Raw genomic sequence first — 21397 nt, forward strand, 5'->3', positions numbered from 1 at the left:
TCAGTAGTTAGTTTGTGGCCAGTTTAAGACTGTTGATGAGCACTTAACATGTCACCGCACCAAAAGCCGCACTGCAGCAGCTTCTCTCTCTCTCTCTCTCTCTCTCTCTCTCTCTCTCTCTCTCTCTCTCTCTCTCTCTCTCTCCCTCCTTAGCTGTACTTCTATCCAATCTAACACTCCCTCTCTCTCCCTGTCTCTTGCCATCTTTGTGTGGTGGTGGTGGTGGTGGTGGTGGGGGAGGTATAAGGAGGTGAAGAGCATTGCGTCATTGGGGGTGTGTTGAGCAGGAGGTGGGCTGAGCCGGCAGTCAGTGACGCGAGTGGACCACGTGCGCCTGTCATGGATGGGAAGACGTTTTGCAGCGGTTATCCGGCTTTAGGCAAGGAGAGCTAGAAACAGCCGCAGCTCCCCTTGCCAACGGGTGGATCGAAGGAGTGAATGGCTGTGTGAGTGAGTGTGTGTGTCTGTGAGTCTGGGTCTGTGCGCATGTAGATGGTGCATGGGCTGCAACTGGAGCTGCTGCTGTTGCTGCTGGTGAATAATGCAGACAATGGAACTGAGTTTGGATAGCATGCAGGGAGCCAGATTAATAATGCATCCTGCCGGGTTACGAGCTCTGCATTAGTTAGTTTTTGCTGGAACCTGTAGCTGGCTACTGTCTGCCTGCCTTTTTGAATTACTGACTCCCTGCCTACCTTTCTGCCTGCCTGCAAGCCTCTTTACCTGACTGGCGGACTGTCTGACTTTAGTCAGAAAATGTCTCACTACCATTTCATCAAATGCTGTAAGTAGCCATTCACCAGCTCTTTCTGTGCATGCAAGTGTGTGTGTTTGCAAATGCACTTGTCCATGCCCCAGCCATGGGTGTGTGCCTGTTGTGTCAGCACTTACTATATATGCAGGGTGTCAAATACTGTATGAGTTTACATGCTAAAGAATTCTGGTCACCAGCTGCCAACACAGCAGCACAATCTAAACTTCAGATATGTATCTGTGTCCGTTTGTGTTTGTCTGTGTGTTTCTGTATGTGTGTGTGTATGTGTGTGTGTGTGTGTGTGTGTGTGTGTGTGTGTGTGTGTGTGTATATTCACGCAGTAAGTGGGTGTGCGAGCTTGCTGCAGAGAGCTGCTGCAGATGTGTGAAGTTGACCGGTGAATGCGGCAGGTACTGGCAGAGGGAAAGAAAGATGAAATAGAGCCACAAAGATGCAGATCCCTTGAGCGTCTGGCATATTTATAACACAGTGACAGACTGATGGAGAGAAAAAGTCATTTCAGAGAGAAGGACAGATGGAGAGAAACTGAGGGTGATTTGGAGAAGCATTGCAGAGAGTGGAGGGAATGGCAGGATTGGGAAATGGAAAGGACGTGAGGATGGAATGAGTGACATATGAAGAATGTGGCCAAGTGGTGCGAGGAATGATAAGCAGACTCGGGGAGGAATGAGGGAGAGTGATACTGATATTTGAGAGGTGATAGCAAGGTAGGAAGGAAAGAGAGAATAAAAGTTAAAACAGTGAATTTTATCATAGAGGTGATGCATGCTGTCTAAAGTCTGTCCTTGACTCTGAGAACGCTACCTGTCTAACCCCAAATCACTACCCACTACATACACATCTATCTACTGTATATCTTGCACATTTATGGGGTCTGCAGTTTGCAGCATGTGTGTGTGTTTGTGCACGTGTGTGTGCTCTATTTTCTAATTTACAAGCTCCTGCAGTGCAGTCAGTGTTATTAGCTGGAGCCTGAATGGGATGTTCCACATTCAATCAATAACTGATAGCCTGGGGATGGGATGGCAGCAGAAAAAAGCAACTGCTTTCTATCCCTCTATCTCTCTCTTTCTGTCCCTCCACTTATTCCATCTCTCTCAGATTCATTTAGCACTGTTTCCCATTAGGCCCAGCTCCTCTGTCCTTTCCCTCTCTCATTCACATTTCATGTGTCTGTTTTGAGCTATTCATCACACAGTAGCAAACGCCAGTGTTTCGGAGCACACATTATGTCATAATTTTTGCAAACGTTGAGATTAAGTAGGAAGGACCATAGACAGTAATGATGTGTGTTTTTATCAGCCATGTTGCTGCAAATTCACATAGTGTTTTCATTAGAAAAATGGAAATTCAAGTATTTATTGACTGAGGGCAAATTCTTATTGATCTTTGCTGTCAGTGCTGGCCATATATGATGTTTTCATCTAAAAACGGAAGACAAAGATTCTTCTGGGAATGTTCTGATACACCAACCAATGATTGTATATTATTAACAACACATTCAGCCACATTACATGTACATGCAGCAACACACAGCATGTTATAGCAAGTCATGAGGGACCGATTTTGTAGTCACAACATATCACAACATTTAGTGCCACTTGTGAACTGTTGTGCAGTTAAAGTGAACCTTTTAGCACACTGAGCCTACATTTAGACAAGTGCATTTGTATCACTTTATGTTAATTTACTAACAAAATGTTGTTTTACGTCGGTGTTCCGCTGTCTTTGATGATATCCATCTACTACTGTGTATACCTTAATGTCTTGTGAGTGAGTCATGTCAGTATCAATATGCCATGTTATGTGACGTCTGTCATGTGCGCTGAGTTTACGGGTTGATGTGACTGTAGCCTTGAATGCCTGTATAGTAGATGATATATGAGGTTGACAGAGAGTGTGAAGGATATGGCCTAACCAAGGAAGAGATGACAGTCACAAAGTCAAGGCAGTGATGGAGACAGGCAGTTCACCATATCCACATTTTGTGTGGTAAAACGGCTAGTGTGTTTTATGATCTCTGCTACTTACTGCCACTCAAACTACTACCTAAGTGTTGAAAAGAAGAACGAAAACTGAAAAATCTGTAGCCTCCGTGATTTTTCTTGGTGTGGCAAATCTCTCTCTTTTTAGTCAAAGGAATGAACAATGTGACAATTTCTCATCCCTGTGCTGGGAGCCCTGGCAGTGCCACTTTTCGCTTCAATAAGGGTTTGGTCTAGATGTGAAATAAGTAGTTGATTACTCAATTATAGAAAACTATAAATACATTCGCCAACTATTTTGATAATCATTTAATCGTATAACTCATTTTACAAGCAGGTTCCAGATCAAGTTCATTTCTTTGTCTTATGTAAAAGTAAACAGAATATTTTGGGGTATACGACTGTTAATAAAATGAGCAATATGACAATGTTCGGCTTTATGAAATTTTGATGACAATTTTTCATGATTTCTTGACCTTTTATGGGCTGACTGATGAATCGATTAATCAAGAAAATAATTGTCTGATTGTTTGATAATGAAAATAATCTTTAGTTGCAGACTTAGCTCTTTACCTTTTACCCTTTTCCATTCACCTGAGCTATCTGGCCATTAGACTGACACACTGGTCTAAGCTAGTTGTCTGGGGTGTGCATATGTGTTTACATGCATGTAGCCTAATGCTCCAGGAGAGGTGAGTTCCGCTCTTGATGCTCTGTATTTTTAGCCCTGCACTAAGTTATGTGTCAGAATACAACAGATCAAGACAACTTGTATCAATGCACCCAGTCTTGTGTCTAGTATGGACACAGACTGTATGCACCACAACAACTACTGCAAGTCACATATAAAAATGGACTGAGTAGAAGAGAAGGTGAGGGGGAGATATATGTGAGAGTAGAGGAAAAAAGGAGGCAATAACATGGGACTATGAAAGCTGGACTGTGTAGAGATGGAATGGCATGATATTGGAAAAGGCAGTAGGTTGAATGTTTTTTTCTGCTCAATGTGCAGCCAAGTTCCTAAAATAAAATATAGTTGAAGCAGACACCTGGCATGAACAGTATAATAATGCTCACTCCCCGTTCTTGAACCTGAACACAAAAGAACCTTTTTTACATGTCTAACCAGAGCAGATGGCACTGGTGTACTATATTGTGCAGGACGTGTATGTGTGGCAAACCGGGGTGGAGGGGGCAGGTGTTTGAATAAATGTGTAGATGTGAGAGATGCAGCAGCTCCATTTGTCTGCCTGGATGGCTTTGTCCCTACCTGATAAAGATCTAGTCCAAACACACTTCAGCCCCTACAGACGAGAAACGGCAGTTTGCTGTATAAAGAAGACACAAAGTAAAGTAGCAACAGTCCTCCAACGGCACATGCCACCCTGTGGATTTGCAAAGAGATGAAGACAAATGGTTGTAGTGAGAAAGAGACAGGCGGTTTTGTGGGAAACATGGGGACAACATGTGGTACTTCAAATGTGTCCCACTAACATTACTTTGCACTTGACAAACAGTGACAGTGATGTGTGCTCCCTCAACCCAACAGAGAAAGAGAGAGTTGAAATAGAGACACGAAAACCACTGGAGATCAATTGAGAGACAAAGATGCTCCAAGGGGTGGGGGGGGGATACTTAAAACAAAATGGGCCCAAAAGAACCAGAGCAACAAAGTTGAGTATGATAAAAGAAGGAATGAGATATAGAGACAGCATGGGCCAAAGAGGGATGAGTGGGTGAGTCCGAAAGAAAAACACACTATTTCTGCAAAGACATCCACCTCATTATTTTTTACTTGTCTTCTTGAGTGGCTGTAATCTAAATTTGTAAAAAATTACTTTTTAAAATTTTTTGAGCACACTCAGTGAATTACCTAAGCACACTCAGTGAATTTCATTCTGATCCCACCTACTGCACAAACACTGTACACCCTAATCATCCAAGCAGCCCATAATAGGTTTTGCAGCTGCCTGGGTCGAGATCTGTTTGGCTAAGTTCCACCGAGAAGAAGAGAGATTAAGCAGAGTCAGGAGAATCAGTGGGACAGGACAGACAGCACACAAAATGCTTTGATGCTTCTCTCAACTCACCCCATGGCTCAACAGAAAATACAAATATCCTTTACAGTAAATATGCTAAATAGCGGCCCACACACAACTGCAGACACAGACATGCAAAGCATACATGCATGCACACGAAACAATAACACAGTTCTGCCTGGAGATGAAACTGACAGCATGTTTTATCACTTTGATACTTATTTGCTCAGTAAGTAAGAGTAAATACTATGCACCATGTTTACACTGATTCACCAGATTGTTATCCGTACTCTTTGGATGGACTGCTCGCCGAAAACAAATAATGCATGCATAAATAAATAACTTTTGCATTTAGTTTTCTGACACTAAATATCATTAGCGTTGTCTTGCTCTTTCTCTTTTTCTCACTAGGTTGTTTCCAGCTATGTAATGTCTTTCGTCAGAACATGGAGATAGACCAGTGTCTGCTGGAGTCTCTCCCCATTGGCCAGCGCCAGCGGCTGGTCAGGAGGATGCGCTGTGACCAAATAAGGGCGTACTACGAGAGGGAAAAGAGTCTTCAGCGCCAGCAAGGTGGAACCAAGGTTCGAGCGCCGCCCACCCACCGCAAGAAGCACCGTGTCCACTTCAGCCTCGCCGATATAATACAGGATGCCATCATTCGCCATGACGACAAAGAAGGTGCGTATGCAGGTGCACGTGTGAGGGTGTATGTCTGTTCATGGTTGAGTGAAAAGGTTGTAGTGTGTGTGGATGTGTACACAGTAAACATTTGAGGGTGAGACCTGGATACTACAGAGAGACACACACACACACACACACACACACACACACACACACACACACACACACACACACACACACATGGCCAAAACAGTTCTTATGACATCCAGGTTACACAATTTGTTCCGCTGGAACCACTCGACTGAGGAGAACAGAGTGAAGCTTTATCCTGATACAAACTGCTCTCAAGGAGAAAAATACATTAACACAGATGATAATGTCATCACTTTAGAGCAAAACAGTCATTCCGTAGGATGGCATTCACTTTTTGTTGGACTCTAGGTAAAAGAAACCACTCACTTTTGTTTTGTCACTTGCACTGTTCAGTGGCAGTGACACGTTTTTTTTGTAAATACTCTTTAAAGATGAACAAATTCCAAAAGTAACAAGAACTTATGACACAGCCTTTTGGTTGGTCGCTGGATGTGGCTGGTGGATGGTTGTTGTGTGTTTTTGACATCTGTAACACAAACACAAAATAATGCATCAAAACAAACATTAGCATGATAAAATATTAGCCAAGGGACAATGAATACTGGCCATTGTTTCAACCATTCAGCCATTGTGTTTCACACAAATGGGAGCTTGCTTATTCAGGGTGTAGTTTGTACTTGAATGGTTTTTGTTTTCTATAAATGCATATGACATTGAATATAATGATAGTCAAAAGACATGCACTGTCAATTTGGCAAAAGGACAATGAGAGCTTTTCTCAGGTACACAGTAAATCACATCGCTCCTTGGGCTTACGCTCTAAGCAGGACTGCAGCCTGCTTAGACACACTGTACTCAGTTTTTGTGAAATCAGTCAATGAACTCATAAGATTCAAGAGGTTCTCACACTATACTCTAAAGGACATTGATTTTTTTGTCCGACCTCACCGTCTTTCTTTTTGGATATGCCAGTCATTTGCCAGTCGTTTACCCAGCTGTCCGGGTGTATCTGTGTCAGTCCTACCAGCAGTCTTTGCAGGTCACTGTGTTAATCTCTGCTCTCTGGCTGCCAATAAGGTTCAGCTGGGGTCCATTGGAGCAGCTGGTGTGCCATTGCAACAGCCAGACTGAAACCAAGGTCCCTTGGCTTGGCATTAATCAGATCTGCTACCCCTCTGCCTCATGCCTACCCCAGACAGGTGCCATTGCACTGAATTGGTACCAGGCTAAACGTTTGCGTTGGTATGGCAAGGCCTTCTGACAGCAGTAACTGCAAGGGTGACAGACTCATGTTTTATTCAAGAAAGGCAAAACAATACAGATCTATGCATTTGGTTACAGTGTCTTGATTTCTTTTCTTTTTTTTCTGAAAATGAACCCCATCCCACCCACATACTGCCATCACTAACAAAACAAAAGCGAGAAAAATAGAAAAAAAAAAAAAAAAAAAAAAAAAAAAAAGAAATAATAATAAGGATATGTGATGAGGTTGACGGAGAAAGCAGTTCCCATTTCGTGTGGAAAACACATCAGACAACGCAACTGCGTGTATTGGGTAGAGCTGTTAGGGCCTTATATTATCTAGGGGGAGGGCGTTAAGCCTCTCAAAGTACAACAACAACGGATCCCATATCTTATGGAACGTGTCAGTCGAACCTCTAGAGAAATACTTGATTTTTTCTAATTTCAGGAATAGCATCAGGTCGTTGAGCCAGACTGATGAAAATGGTGGTTCAGGAGATTTCCACTTCAGTACTATCCTTCTACGGGCCAACAGGGAGGCAAAAGCAAATGCGCTTCTCTTGTTAGTGGTCATTGAGACCTCACTCACAAATACACCAAAAATGGCCATTTCTGCATTCAGCCTTACATTCGTGCCAAATGCTTCATTTAAAATTTTGCAAACCGTTGACCAAAATTCTTTTAACTTTGGACAAGTCCAAAACATATGAGCCATGTCGGCTGAAGTAGAATTACAGCGGTCACATCTGTCATCAATGTCTGGGTATATCTTGGACAATTTTGATTTCGTATAATAAATTCGTGAGGACGAAAGACTTTAAATTGTATCAAGTTAAGGCGGGCAGAGGAGGATGTGCCATTAACTCTACTCTGGGCGCAGTCCCAGGCTGCATCAGATATCTCCATCCCAAGTTCTTCAGCCCAATCAGCTCTGAGTTTATCTAATGACACTTTTTGAAAAGATGAGATTGTGTTGGATATATTTGAAATCTGCCCTTTATGCTGCACAGGAGTTTGTAAGATATTGTCCAACCCCGAATTTACTGGCAAGGCTGGGAAGGTTGAGCACCATGTTTGAATAAAGTGACGGACCTGGAAATATCTAAATAAATCTGACCGTCGTTAGTTTAAATTTCTCCAGCAAGATCATCAAAGCTGCCGAATAGACCGTCCATATAAAAGTCACTACATCTACGAAGACCAACTCTGTGCCACTGTGTAAAGGTATGGTCCAATCTGGCTGCAGGGAAAGAGGTGGTTGTTAGTAATAGGGCTACACATAGAAAAGTCGAGAAGTTTGAAGTGACGCCTAAATTGTGCCCATATTTTGAGAGGAAAAACGACGACAAGGTTTGGAGTGTACTGTGCTGGTGAGAAAGGTAGTTTTGCTGTAATTAAAGCGGAGAGAGATGTTGATAAACAGGAGTTTCCTTCAACTTGGCACCATTCCCTTTCTGGAAACTGAAACCAATAAATAACTTTTTGTATGTTTGACGCAATAATAATTCCTTAGATTGGGAAGTGCTAGACCACCCTGGTTTTGGGTCTCTCTAGGAATTCTTTCCGTTCTAGGATTTTTACCATCCCACAGAAAGGAAAAGATCAATTTATTTAAAGACTGAAAACAGGATTTGGGCAAAATATTGGGAGACACTGAAACAAATACAAAACCTAGGTAAAACATTCATTTTTTACAATTAACTCTACCTGTGAGAGAGATATAAGGCTGACCATCTCTGAAGGTCCGATTCTAATTTTTCTCATGAGAGGTTTGAAATTCTTTTTGTAAAGATCAGAGAAGTTACGGGTGATCTGTACACCTAAGTATTTAAAGCCAGATTTGGAAATACGGAAGGGGAGTTCATTATCTGAAATCTGAAGAGCCAAATTATTGAGTGGAAAACATTCACTTTTAGACAGGTTCAATTTGTAAACGGAGAAAAGCCCAAAAATATGTAACAATTCCACAATAGTGGAACACAGGACACTGGGTCAGATATATAGAGCAATAATTCGTCTGCATATAGGGAAATTCTATGTTCGACTCCCATCCTGTGGAGCCCGTGTATGACGTCCGATGTTCTCAACTTAATCGACAGAGGTTCTATAGCTAATGCGAACAGGAGTGGGCTGAGGGGACAGCCCTGTCTGGTGCCCCTCGACAGAGGGAAAAGCTGGGAAGCTAATTTGTTAGTTATCACTGATGCTTTTGGGGAAGTATATAACAGGCGGATATAAGAAATAAAATTAGAACCAAAGCCAAATCTTTCGAGGGCGGCAAACAGATAACCCCACTCGATTCTGTCAAATGCCTTCTCGCATCCAGGGAGACAACCACCTCTGGAATCTCCCGCGATGCTGGAGAATGCACAACATTCAGGAGTTTGCGAATATTTATGAAAGAGTGGCGGTCCTTCATGAATCCGGTTTGGTCATTTGAGATTATATGGGGCATTACAGTATCCAATCTTGAGGCAAGGAGTTTAGCTAATATCTTTACATCTGTGTTTAGGAGTGAAATTGGCCGATATGACCCACACTCAAGCGGGTCCTTACCGGGTTTCAAAATGAGTGAGATAGAGGCCTCTGTTAAGCTCTGTGGTAGGTTTGCTTGAATGAATGAATGATTGAACATTTCCAGAAGGATGGGAGCTAGCTGGGATGAGAATTTCTTGTAGAATTCCACAGGGTAGCCGTCTGGCCCTGGGGTTTTGCCACTTTGCATTTTCTGGATGGAATCAGAGATTTCTTGAAGTCGCAAGGGCTTGTCCAAGTCAGTTCTAACAGCCACATCTATTTTAGGGATATCTAGATTATTGAAAAACTGTGACATGTTTGATGTATCTTGTGGGAATTTAGATGTATACAAGTCAGAGTAAAATGCTTTAAAAGCATTGTTTATTTCCACTGGATCTATTGTTGACTGTGAACCACTGCGAATCATTGGGATCATACGAGATGCTGAATTACATTTCAACTGGTAAGCTAACAAGCGGCCTGCTTTTTCCCCATGCTCATAGTAGCGCTTTTGACCAGAGGAGGTGTCTCTCTGTTTTTGTGTCGATAACAACTTCGTGCACTCGTTTTCAGAGCAATTTTGTCTTTATATAGTTCCGGGTTGGGGCGAGGGAATACTGGTGGTCTATTTTTCTTATATAGTTGACAAGTTCCTGCTCTCTCTGTTTTCCCGCTTTATTACCTTGATATTGGTATGATATTATTTCTCCCCTTATGACAACTTTCAATGTCTCCCATAAAGTAGATGGTGAGATTAAGTCTGATCTGTTGAACAACAAAAACTCATCAATTGCCTTAGATACAAATTCACAAAACTGTTTGTCTGCCAATAAGGCTGTGTTCAGTCTCCAGTTATTGCGCTGTGCTAGGTTTTGAGAGAAAAGAAAATCAAGAACCACAGGTGCATGGTCTGATTCTACTATGGCGGTGTACTCCACATTTTTTACAGAAGGAAGGAGCGTTTTATCAATAAAAAAGTAATCTATTCTACTGTATGTATGATGGACGTGTGAAAAGAAAGAGAATTCTTTTTTATGTGGGTAGAAAAACCTCCATGGGTCCACACAGCCAGTTTGATCCATGAAATCACAAAGAGCCTGGGACATTTTGGAACGTGCTAAAGTTTTTGGAGTTAGAGCCGATCTATAGCTGGGTCAGTCACAGTATTCAGATCCCCAGCAAGAATGAGCCTATGTGAATCTAGATTCGAATTAGGGGAGATGAAGTTGTTAATGAAGCCAACATCATCCCAGTTAGGGGCATATACACTTATAAGTGCGACTGGGGTATTAAAGAGGGAACCTGACACTATTATGAACCGTCCCTGAGGATCAGAGATCGTTTTTGAAGGCGTAAACAATATTTTTTTATGGATCAATATTGCCACCCCCGGCGTGGTGTTACGCGCAGAAATGGAAAGTTTGTCCAACCCAGTTTTTCCCCGAGCCTAACTTGATCCGCTATGGTCAGGTGGGTTTCTTGTAAAAATGCTACACCTACATTTAATTTTTTCAGGTGGGAAAATATCCGTGTCTTTATAATCGGCCCGTTCAAGCCCTTAACATTTCAGCTTATACATCGGGTGGAAGACACGCTTACTTCAGCTCTACTATCATTTGTGTCATCAGACATGTGTCTTGAGAGGGAAGAGGAGGAAGGGGTGGAGAGTACACCCCACAGCAGAAAGGCGGCCGTTCGTCAACAACTCATCCAAAATAATAGTCATACAAAATGTACAAAAATCCCCTTTGGCAGTATAAAAACCTGTTTTAACACAGAGTGAACAAAAAGTAGTTGTGTCAATAATCAAACCCATCCCAACAGTAAAAATAACATAAAATATCCAATGTCTGTCTCCAGAACATAGGCAGACCGCTAGTCCCCTACTGGATCCTGAATCTTCCGGGGATGCATGCGGTGTCTTAACTAAACCGTTAACCTGCGGAGAGCCTTGACCTTCTAAAAATTAAACTAAAAACAGTTTCAAGATAATCAATAATCAATTCCCTTTTGTAAAGTGCCTGCTTGATGTCGTTGAATTCGCACGTCTTCTTGACAGACTGACGCTGAAATCTGGGTATATTCTCAGGGTAGTATTTTTGTATTTCAGGTCATGTCGTCTGGCCCATTGCAGCACTCTCGCTTTTTCCTGGAATCGTTAGAAGCATACCACAAACGGCCGAGGGGACCTTCCAGTGTGTTCAGGCTTTTTGCCCACTCTGTGCGACCTCTCCAAAGTTGGAGCAGAGTCAAACACCTCTCTGCCCATAATCTCCATCAGCATGTTTGACATGAACGCTACAGGATCCTCGTCCCCTTCACTGCCTTCCCGAACATTTACAATTCTCAGATTAGATCTGCGAGGCCGGTTTTCCTAAGTCCTCAATGCGATCCAGGAGCATTGTATTCTGCGCTTGCAGTGACTTGATGGCTGCATCTGCTGCGAATATTTTTTCAAAATTCTCTCCCCCTTAAGCATTCCGTTGCAGTCAAGCGCCCGTTGAAATGTATCCACAGTCTTTTTATAGCGTTCACAGAAGACTGTAAAGGGCCAATAGATTCCTGAATGAGGATGGAAATGTCCTCTCTTAAACTTGCACGCTGCTTGGACAGCTCCTCCACCAGCTGGCCCATGGAGAGTCCATCGTCGTTGTTGGAGGAGCATTCGTTAGCAGGGGAGGCCATAGTAGCTAGCTTGCTAGCAATGGTGTTCCGCGTCGTCGATTGTTTGTGTCTAGAGGTGCTCATTATACGTTTGTGGCTAAGTAACACTTTAATATCCGTCGTTGTTCAGTTCCACGGCGTTAAAAACACCTTTAAGGAAAGTTCTAAGCAAGTTAGGTCGGAGCTCGTCTCTCGTGCTTCCTACTCCAGCATGGCCCAAACCGGAAGTCGACAGACTCACTTCTAACAGACTCCTTGAGTCAAGGGACTGACTGCTTGAAAGCTTTATGATCCACAAAGTTTCCCTGTGTTGGCCTGTCTTGTTCTTCTGTATTGTAGGGGTGGAGGATAAAATCGATACAGCATAGTATCGCGACATTTTTTGTAGCAATACTGTATCGATACATGGATGCCAAGTATCTTTTTTATTGATCTAAACAGTCAGCTGCTGTGAAAAAGGTAAATTTTTGTCAGATGACAAAAATGCTTGTGTGTGAAATTGAAGTGAGATCAACAAACGGAGAAATGTATTTCTTTAGATGAAACAGATATTGATAAAGTTTTCCTTTTGGGGAAATAATTTGAAGTTGGAAAAAAGGTAATAAATTGCAATATATCGCAGAATATCGCGATATTTTTTAAATCGCAATTATATCTGATTCCCACCCCTACTGTATTGCACTGTCTATATCTTCGTGAGACCTTGAGGATCTGTCCAAACCACTTTGAGGTAACACTTGGTTGGGGTTGATCAACACTTGCTACATCTTGACAATGGTTCTTGAGCATTCCTCACTGGTGTTGGTGACCTGAGTGCTAACAGATTTTCTCACCGTTGCTGTGCACGTCTCAAATTGATTAGTTATTTTCAGCATCATGTCCCCCAGATTGTGATGATTAATGGAAAAATTGATAGACGAAAGTCATTTTGGCGACTCATCATTGTTTTTAGGAACTTGTGAGTGTGCAAGAGAGAAAGAGAAAGATTAGCCAAACAAGGCCCAGAAAAAAGAAAACAAAGAAACAAAGGCTGAGAAGGAAATAGACTGAGGGAGATTGAGTGAAATCCTTGTTATGTCCTAATTAAAGCCTTTTTTTTAGTGAGCTGGCTATAGATTCATAGAAACTCAGTCCTGCTGACAAGGCAGCCAGATAGTCAGAGATATCACACACACACACACAGTCACACAAGGATTTATTTTCTTATCAGTTGTTTTGTACAGGGAACAAGATGAAGGGGAATGAGATAAAGAGAAGCAGGGTGGAGAACAAAGGAAATGTTAAAACATCGGGGGGGAATGAAAAATTGGAAAGCCAAAGAAATTGAAAAGCAGCCGAAACAGGTTAGGGAGGATATTGTCGGGTTAAGGTTAAAAAACTACCAGGAACACACAGCCTATAAGGGAATACTATATCTCCTCTCCATTCTGCATTTCTATATCTGTCACATGCAAACATCTGGCTCACTTGCATTTTGACATTTGGTGAAATTGCTTTTCCCAAACCAATGTCTTAACTTCATCAAAGCAAGACTCATGTGGAACTGCAGCAGCTGTTGCCTTGTAGCCATGAAACTGACAATCTATTTTTATTATGTCTTCCCCTTTCAACAGAATAATGATATAAAATATGACATTTTGGTGTCTGTGGTTCTAACTGAGATGATGATTCCTGCCAAAAAAAAAACTGAGAAATGTTCATAGTTGATGTAAATTATTTATGTAACGCTAAAGAGTCTAAAGCGGACTGTGACATCACATTATCTCTGGAAAGTACTTGTGATGCCACTTGTATGGTTTGAAAACCCATCTTGTAACAACTTTACAGGTTAAACACCAACAGCATGTGTCCATCGCATTTAACCCTCATCCATATGACCAGCTTGGATTTGCATCCTAGTTACCCCTAATGCATTTATTACATTTTAGATGTATAACATTTGTTAAATTGTCAGACACTGCTATACTTGTTTGGTTTCAGTGTTATAATGGTTTATTGCTGTGTAGTCATGTATGTGTGTGCATATGTGGTTTGTGGGTTTCTTTAAGCCACAATTGCGATTTGACTCTTGAGCATCCGTCAGACCTACCATTATTGATCAGTGTGTATAGAGCCATCCTGCGGGCACAGCATAGGGACTCACAGACTCCAATCGGTTCTCCATAGTGAGGAAGTGAAGCAAGCAGAGGTAATAATTTATAGGTAATAGCTTTTAGTTTTGCGTGGTGTTTTGGAGCACTGCTTTAGACACAATTCATAAAACTGAATCATAACATTGCTTAAATAAGAACACCATGTGCACCATAGTGTTCCACAATGTTCAGCCATTTTTTGTTGATGCAGTTCCCACCTCCAGATCAGTGCAGCAAAGATTCTTAACAACAAGAGTAACTCAAAGGACTCAAGGTGGCACTGGTGCTCATAGTTCTCCTTAGTCCACAGTATTGAACCAAGATTATTTTAAATGGTTGTAGATAGGTTATATGTTGTGTGTCTTTCAAAGGAGGTTATATTCTCTAGACACGTTCTCTTGTAATTGTAATGGGTGTGCTGGACGGCACCACAGCTGAAGTTGAAAATCAATGTTCCACTCAGAGTGGTTGTAATATTTGCACTGTGATGGGATACTCCATCCATGGTCTTTTATTTATCAGTCAGCTTGCCATAAGCACCTCACATCGATCCAACAATCACAAACACCGCCAGCGACTTCAGATACATATATGTAAAATTTCCCCAGATGACAAAATACAAAAGCAGACAGGGAGGAGGAAAGATGGAGAAATAGGTGAATATGGATGTTAGAGGAATTTGATGTTTCTCTGCAGCAGAGCATGCTGGGATTAAAGGCACGTCAAACCTTTCCTGGTTTTTGACAGAACGGGGCCTAGGCCCACAGAGATGGTAGAGAAGAATGTCATGATATATTTTCTTGGAATCCAATTTAAAACCTTAACACTGAGTCTGATACAGCAGGGATCCCTTTAATGCCAACTGCATCATCAGGCAGCATATTGAAACGTTTCACTGGCAGTGGTGTTTGTCTGAGCTTCTAATATTAAACCATTGGCTCACTTGATGACTCATCACAGTGTACCTTTTTATATGAGAGGGAGCAAACTATGTAAGAGAGCATGGAACATAACAAAACAAATTTTCTCACAGAGGTCTACACTGCTTTGTTTGAAGTTAAAAAATTAATTGAGATATGTTCCTTTTATGTTTGCGTATTTCAATTAAAACCCAGAGGGAAGAGAAGTGTGTAAAGACACTTGTTTCCCAGATATGGTCAGCACAGAAAATGGACATACAGTGTGTCTACACAAACAAGCAATGGCATTTTCCTATGCTGGAGCGAGAGCAATTCCAGCAATGAGATATCCACCAGGTTACACAATGATTGATAGCCTGAAAGGAACACTACAGCTACAGTAGTAAAAAAGCATTAACACCTTGGTGTGTTTGCTGTAAATGTATGGCAGTGTTGCAGGAAGTGAACATTTATAAAATCATATAATTTCTGCACAAGTGGGCAGGACACGCCTGTTCCATTTTACAGAACTCATCGTCTGATAATCTACATTTAGAGTTAGGCATTATTGGAAAACTGTACAAGTGCCTTTTTTCATCAGGATAGAAAACATGGGAAAATGTCAAAGCTCATTTCAGAAACATGGGGCAGTGAGGTGAGATGGTGCCTCTTGAGACTATGACTGTGTGATAAGGACCAAAGAGACAGGAGTATTTATAAGGGTGATGTATTTGAACAGAATCTCATATGGGGCTGCCAAGGTATGATGCTGTACATGGGGAGAATATGCCTGGTCGCTAGATGAAGAAAATTAGCAATACTGCTCTAAGTAGCATATTATGGAGGATACATTACAGGGATTTCATTAATTTCATTCATTCGAGCCAGATAATCAAAAAGAGAGGCTGAAAAGTAGATGTGATCTTGTATTGTATCTGCAGAGCATGCTCATTCAGCATAATTTCTACTTCAACAAGTTCGACAATGAATCATTTTGTTATCACTTACATGGCTTGCTGTGGGGGTTTGTTTATTATTTCTTAGCATAAGAGGAAAGTATATCTTAATGCCCCTTTTTCCAAGACAGGAGAAGTGCTAATGATTTTTTTTAACTGTCAAGTGTACTGTAATTTAATGTGTAGGCAAGAGATCCTGAAGCATAGATTTTGAGGTTAGCAGGTGAGACGTCAGAAGTACTGAAAACTAGCTGAGCCCTGAGGGGAACACAATTGATTGGGATGCAGTTTGGGACATTATTTTACACTGTTCCAAGAACCCAAATCACCAGTATATTGACTTCAACATATGTCATGACATATTGTCAATGATTTTTTTTATATTGTGTAGCCTGTTGTACTTGAGTAGATATAGAATATGCACTGGCAATGTACTTGCACTGACTCTCTTGCACTATGATACCATTGCACCTTTCTGCATTCTTTTCCATACCGCTCCTTTAAACATGCTACAATCTAACTTTACTGTAAGGGCACATTATTTATATCTTCCTTTGTATTTTTGTAGTATGTATATGTGCGTGGATGTCATATGTCTGTGTGCCTATGTGTATGTATGATGTGTATAAGCTATTGGACATCTTAATTTCCTTCTGGATAAATAAAGTATCTCTAATCTATCTATCTATCTATCTATCTATCTATCTATCTATCTATCTATCTATCTATCTATCTATCTATCTATCTATCTATCTATCTATCTATCTATCTATCTATCTATCTATCTATACTGGACTTCTCAGAAGAGATACTTCTCTAAAGCCATTCCCACTCTGTATTGTACCTTCTGTCAACTTGAACAAACTGGAACTTTCCTGCACATGGTCTGGGAGTATGAACAGGTGCATGAGTTCTGGCATAAAACAACAGCAATAATACCTGATATGATTGGATGTCCAATTCCTACTGACCCGATTGTTTTGTTACTTAATGATGACTCTAAATTACACTTGCTTGTGAGACAGAGGAAAATTTGGCTAGCCGCCTCAACTGCAACCAAGAAAATGATAGCTCAGCGCTGGCTCCCCCCTCACTAGCTTTGTAGAAAACAGTGGTTGGCGTATTTTCTAGACATAGTTATGCTTGAGCTCTCTACAGCAAGGATTAACAAAGCCAAATCATCAACTATCAGCCTATGGGAAAGCGCAGCAGCACAAATATCAGGCCTAATGACCTCAGCGCCACAAGAACTAGAGGAGAGTGACTAGGCAAGGTGAGATTTCTGTTTGTTTTGTTTCCTTTGAGACTGCAGAGGGTGGGAGAGGGTTTTTGTGTAATTTATGTTTTTCTGTTTTTCACACCATTTGACACTTAACTGTCATACGTTGTGGAACTTATTCTGTATGCCTGAATGATATAAATGCTGCTAATAAGAAAAATTGATCACAAAAAAAAAAGTACTGAAAACTACTAAATCACTTATTATGTTTCTTTCCATCCGTCCGTCCCATTCTCGTGAACATGATATCTCAGGAACCCCTGGACGAAATGTCTTTGTTAAAATTTGGCACAAACATCGCATGGACTAAGTGATTTTGGATTATCACGTCTGTCCCATTCTCGTGAATGCGATATTTCATTAACGCCTTGAGGTGAATTCCTACACTATTTTTTACATATTTCACATTAGCTCGGACACTGAATCGGTGACACTAATCTTGAAACTATGGTAATGTTATAGATCTTCTGTGCTGCCGGGCTGAAGATGTGTGTGAAGCATCCACGTTTGGTCAGAATATACACTTAATACCGTTTATTAAATTCCTTCAATGTCTTCACTATATATATTATTTGAGTCTGCACAGACATGGTTGTAAACTGCCACTTGATTGGTTGGCATACATCCGCAAGGAAGTAATTCTAGTTTTACATGGTTTGAGCTGCAGTTTGGCTGCAGTTCCTGATGCATTTCGATCAAACTACACATTTAGGTTTCTCTCTCTCATCCTCTCTTCTTCTCGCTCTCTCTCTCTTCCACTCTGCTACCAGTTCCTAGCTGGTTGCCATAGAAACTACACATACGTCTAGAACAGCTGTTTTGCAATTTTCCACAAAATGACAGCCAACTTTGCTTTGCACCCACACTCCATTCCCCTGTCAGCAGCATTCTGATGGAGGTGTAACGCACGCACACACACACACACACACACACACACACACACACACACACACACACACACACACACACACACACACACACACACACACACACACACACAAACACACACACACACTCCCAAGACCAAAGCTTGAGATCAGCATACTGTATTATCAAACACCAACTGACATAAAGTAAAAAAATAACTGTTGTTGCTGTGGGACAAGCATAATATATCTGTGCTAAAGATATAAATCTCTATGATGACCAGTGTGTCTTTTTCCCTTTCAACTACATTGCACCAGAGAAAATCATTCTTTACTGTAAACCTGCAACACCTCCTAAATACAGGGAGCACTCTAATGTTGCTCTTTTTATTAGATCATTTCCCTCATGTATGTTTTGGTTAATGCTACTATTTTTAGTTTTTCACTGAATAATATGAAACTGTACGATATTACACATTTTTAACTCTAGAAATGTCACAGCAGCCTGTCCTTGCTTTATAGTATTTATCAGCACAGCTGGAATTCACCTTAAGCCAATCAGATTGGTTGCCATTCTTAGCCACTTTAGAACGTTAAGACAAAAAATTGTCTACTAAATAAAAATGAACTTTGAAAGATTTGTCTAACTCATACTGCTGAATTCTCATATTAGCTTCAGTTGAACTTTGGAGTGTATTTTTGATGGATTTTGTCTTCCATCTCTTCCACCTTAGGAAGGGATCTCTTGATGGCCAGTATGACCAGAGGAAATTATTACATCAAGTGAAACCTGTTTTACTGTTCATATGGCCTACTGAATATTATTTTAAGACACACATGAAAAAATATGTGATTGAACCTATCCATTTAAGTTACACTAATCTTAAAATGAAAGATTGAAATGTTTACCTAATATAGCTGGCAACCTCTCTACTAATGCAAAAGGCAAATAGACTTGTGCTTCACACACAGACAGGGGTTGGTTTTGATGAATCTGCCAATGATACAACAGTACAATTGATTCCCAATGGCCATATATCCAGACAAACACTTAGTTTTTTTTCCTCTAATTGCCTGATGGTCAATATGTGGTTCTTGACCTTCGACCTCTCTTTAGACACATTCAATAATGTGCCATAAAACTCAGGTAGGTTCTTCTATCAAAGACTAAAACACTAACATATTTATATTTATCATTATATACATATTTTTGTTAAGAAGCATGTGATCATGTGCTTAAAAATCACTGCTCCACATTCACTAATGAGCAGCCCTGTGATATACTGTATGATAAAAAGGAACAAGAGCATTATCTATTCCCTGGTGACGACTTTAGTGCTAGATGAATCTTAATTGGTGGTTTACAGCCTGAGCCCCTACAGTATGTTGAGGAGACAGGAGATAATTGTGCTGATTGACTGAAAGGTTGGCCAGTTTGTTTCTCATCAACCATTTAAAGGCCATTAAGCACTGAAGGCCATTAGAAGAGTGGAGAGATGTCTGTGCATAGTATGTGTTTGGCCTGTTTGGTATGTGTGCATGTGCTTCTCAAATTAACTGATTAGTCAACAGACAGATAATTAACTGATGACAGTATTGATAATTGATAAATGTTTAAGTAATTAATTAATTCAATATAGTAATTCAGTAATTATATAAAAAATACCAAACATTTGCTCATTACAGCTTCTTGCTTTCCCGTATTAAATACTTTTCAGTATTTGGCTGTTTCTTAAATGGTCAGACTTAATAAGTAGGTTTGCAATTCACACTTATTTACATTAATAGATTCATGTTAATAGTTTTTTTTTAAATAGTGAAACCCTTCCATCACAGGTTGCAAGATGATGCTGTAAAATTGCTTGTTTTGTGTCGACAAACAGCTCAAACCCATTACATTGACTTTCATATAAAAAGAGAGAAAAGCACGCCCTCACGTTTAAAAAAAACTTAAACCAGCAAATATTTAGAATTTTGTCCCCTAAATTAACAAATAATTGAAATATATATTTTTTAAATTTATTATCTTTCGATCACCTAGGGGTGTACTCACACTTGGCCCAGTTAAACACCATTAAATGGGAATTGTATTCGGCAAGTCCCGCCATGTAATGACGTAAGCATGCTCTGGCCCTCATTGTTTTATTGCATTGTGATCATACTGTTTAACCAACACCTTCCTAAGACGGTTTCAACAAAACTGATTTCTTGCAGAGGTGTTGTATAAGCCTTCATTAGTTCTACTTAGGTGTACCTAAGAAACTGTATTATGCTCATGCTAGCAGCAATTACTAAACATTTGTAGGATCAGACAGAAGCAGAGAGTTTGGTAAATAGTGTAACCAGCTGCAGTTTGTTAATACAGGTTAACAAGTCATAGATAGAGAGGTGCATGTTCAGTAATTATTGAAACTGTCAAAGAGTGTGTTCATTTAAATATATGCTAGTGCTGGAGCGGCTCCCCCCGCGACCCGACACCGGATAAGTGGACGAAGATGGATGGATGGATAGTTTTTTGAGGTCATATTATGGTTTTGTTGTATTGCATACTATTGAAAATGTGCTCCAGATATTTAAATACCCTATATACAGTACATTTAACAACAAATACATTATCTATTACTACTAATTAATTAATGAATACTAATTAATTAGTAGTGGTAGTATGTTCGGATAAGCACAGGATTAATAACCAGCATCAACTGTTTTGGAAACAAGCTTGCTGTATTCGTGTTTGGCTGAGTGGGTTTGATGAGGTTATTTAAGCATGTCTTTCAACATAATGACACTTTAAATGAAATGAACTCATGGGGGTCATCAACAGGGTTCAATTTTCACCACTGAATTACCATGGTTACCGCCCTCAGAGCCATTTGCGTTGCTTAAAGACTTCAGTGTCTGTGTGTGTGTATTTAGTGTTTGTGTGCATGGTGGGGTTGCGTGACAGTCGTGGCGGTTTTGCTGGTACAAGGTCTTCCAGGGTCCAGGCATTATCCATCTAGTGCTATCAGTGTCAGTGAAATCACAAATGTCCAAACCACAGCACTCCACCTCCCTCTCTCTTCGCCCTCTCTTGTTTGTCCATCCTGCTCTATTTATCTGTCACACACTCCAGTGCACTCTCAGACTTCATTCTTTGTACATTTTGAATGAATAATATATTAGTGGTATAGTAAAAATCTGTGCGACCTTGTTTGGCTTACAACTGTCTGCTCATTTGTTTATGGCTGACTGCGTGAGCTTGTTTTTTAGTAGATCTGTGTCAGTGTGTGAGTGGGTTGTGTGGCTCACTGAAGCTTACGTGAATGTGTGTAACCCAGAGGCTT

At 40.7% G+C, this 21397-nt stretch overlaps 1 protein-coding gene across 8 annotated transcripts in view; it reads left to right on the forward strand.

The window, feature by feature from the left end:
• myo16 (myosin XVI) overlaps positions 1 to 21397 on the forward strand; it is a 111736-nt gene that overhangs the window by 20648 nt on the left and 69691 nt on the right. For 4 of the 8 annotated variants that reach the window (XR_005640959.1, XR_005640960.1, XM_039817784.1 and 1 more), the window contains exons 1-2: positions 326 to 784; positions 5211 to 5480. Coding sequence is in view for 6 of the 8 variants with exons in the window: in XM_039817784.1 (XP_039673718.1) it covers positions 757 to 784; positions 5211 to 5480 (298 nt within the window). In the remaining 2 variants the exon portion in view is untranslated. Of the gene's footprint in view, positions 1 to 324; positions 785 to 5210; positions 5481 to 21397 lie in introns of those variants that run through there. The other 4 variants (XM_039817789.1, XM_039817787.1, XM_039817788.1 and 1 more) reach the window with 2 other exon arrangements.

This window comes from Perca fluviatilis, chromosome 12 (assembly GCF_010015445.1).
Source record: "Perca fluviatilis chromosome 12, GENO_Pfluv_1.0, whole genome shotgun sequence".
Lineage (NCBI taxonomy): Eukaryota > Metazoa > Chordata > Actinopteri > Perciformes > Percidae > Perca > Perca fluviatilis.